At 60.1% G+C, this 524-nt stretch overlaps 1 protein-coding gene across 1 annotated transcript in view; it reads left to right on the top strand.

The window, feature by feature from the left end:
• The window catches only part of EMH_0041890 (uncharacterized protein), a gene marked incomplete at both ends in the record, with an annotated part of 7,780 nt that overhangs the window by 427 nt on the left and 6,829 nt on the right, over positions 1 to 524 (top strand). Inside the window, one exon of the mRNA XM_013495676.1 lies at positions 178 to 263. Within this exon, the coding sequence (XP_013351130.1) occupies positions 178 to 263 (86 nt within the window). The remainder of the gene's footprint in view (positions 1 to 177; positions 264 to 524) is intronic.

The raw sequence follows: 524 nt of genomic DNA, 5'->3' as shown, positions 1-524 counted from the left end.
GCATCACCCAGCACTGCAGCGGCTACGAGAGAAGATGCTGCTGAGCAGCTGGACGTTCGCTGACCTGTGCATACACCTGGGTTGCAGTGTATCTGCAGCTCGCACCCTGACCTGCAGCAGCAGCAGCAGCAGCAACAGCAGCAGCAGCAGCAGCAGCAAGGGGTTGTGTCTGTATAGGACTGCGTTTCGTCGTTCTGCTGCTGTTCGCGCTGCTCTCGTCAGCAGCGCAGCAGCAGATGATTTGTTTGACCGTCTAGCTGTATGTGAGGCAGCAGATGCTCGTGCTGCAGCAAGACACAGCAGCAGCAGCAGCAGCAGCAGCAAGAAGCAGCAGCAGCAGCAGCAGCAGCAGGAACGTCTGGCTCTCCCCCTGCTCCACGTACAACACCTCCTCGGGGCCCTCGCAGCACAGAAACAATTTTGGGGTGTCTGCAGCAGCGCAGCTTGCCGCGTCCTCTTTCTGCTGCTGCGACAGCGTCTTGCCTGCATGCAGCAGCAGCAGCAGCAGCAGCAGCAGCAGCAGC

This window comes from Eimeria mitis, genomic scaffold (genome assembly GCF_000499745.2).
Source record: "Eimeria mitis Houghton genomic scaffold, Emh_scaff1693, whole genome shotgun sequence".
Lineage (NCBI taxonomy): Eukaryota > Apicomplexa > Conoidasida > Eucoccidiorida > Eimeriidae > Eimeria > Eimeria mitis.
The sequence above is the reverse complement of the archived record's forward strand: the minus strand, read 5'-3'. Positions and strand labels throughout refer to the sequence as shown.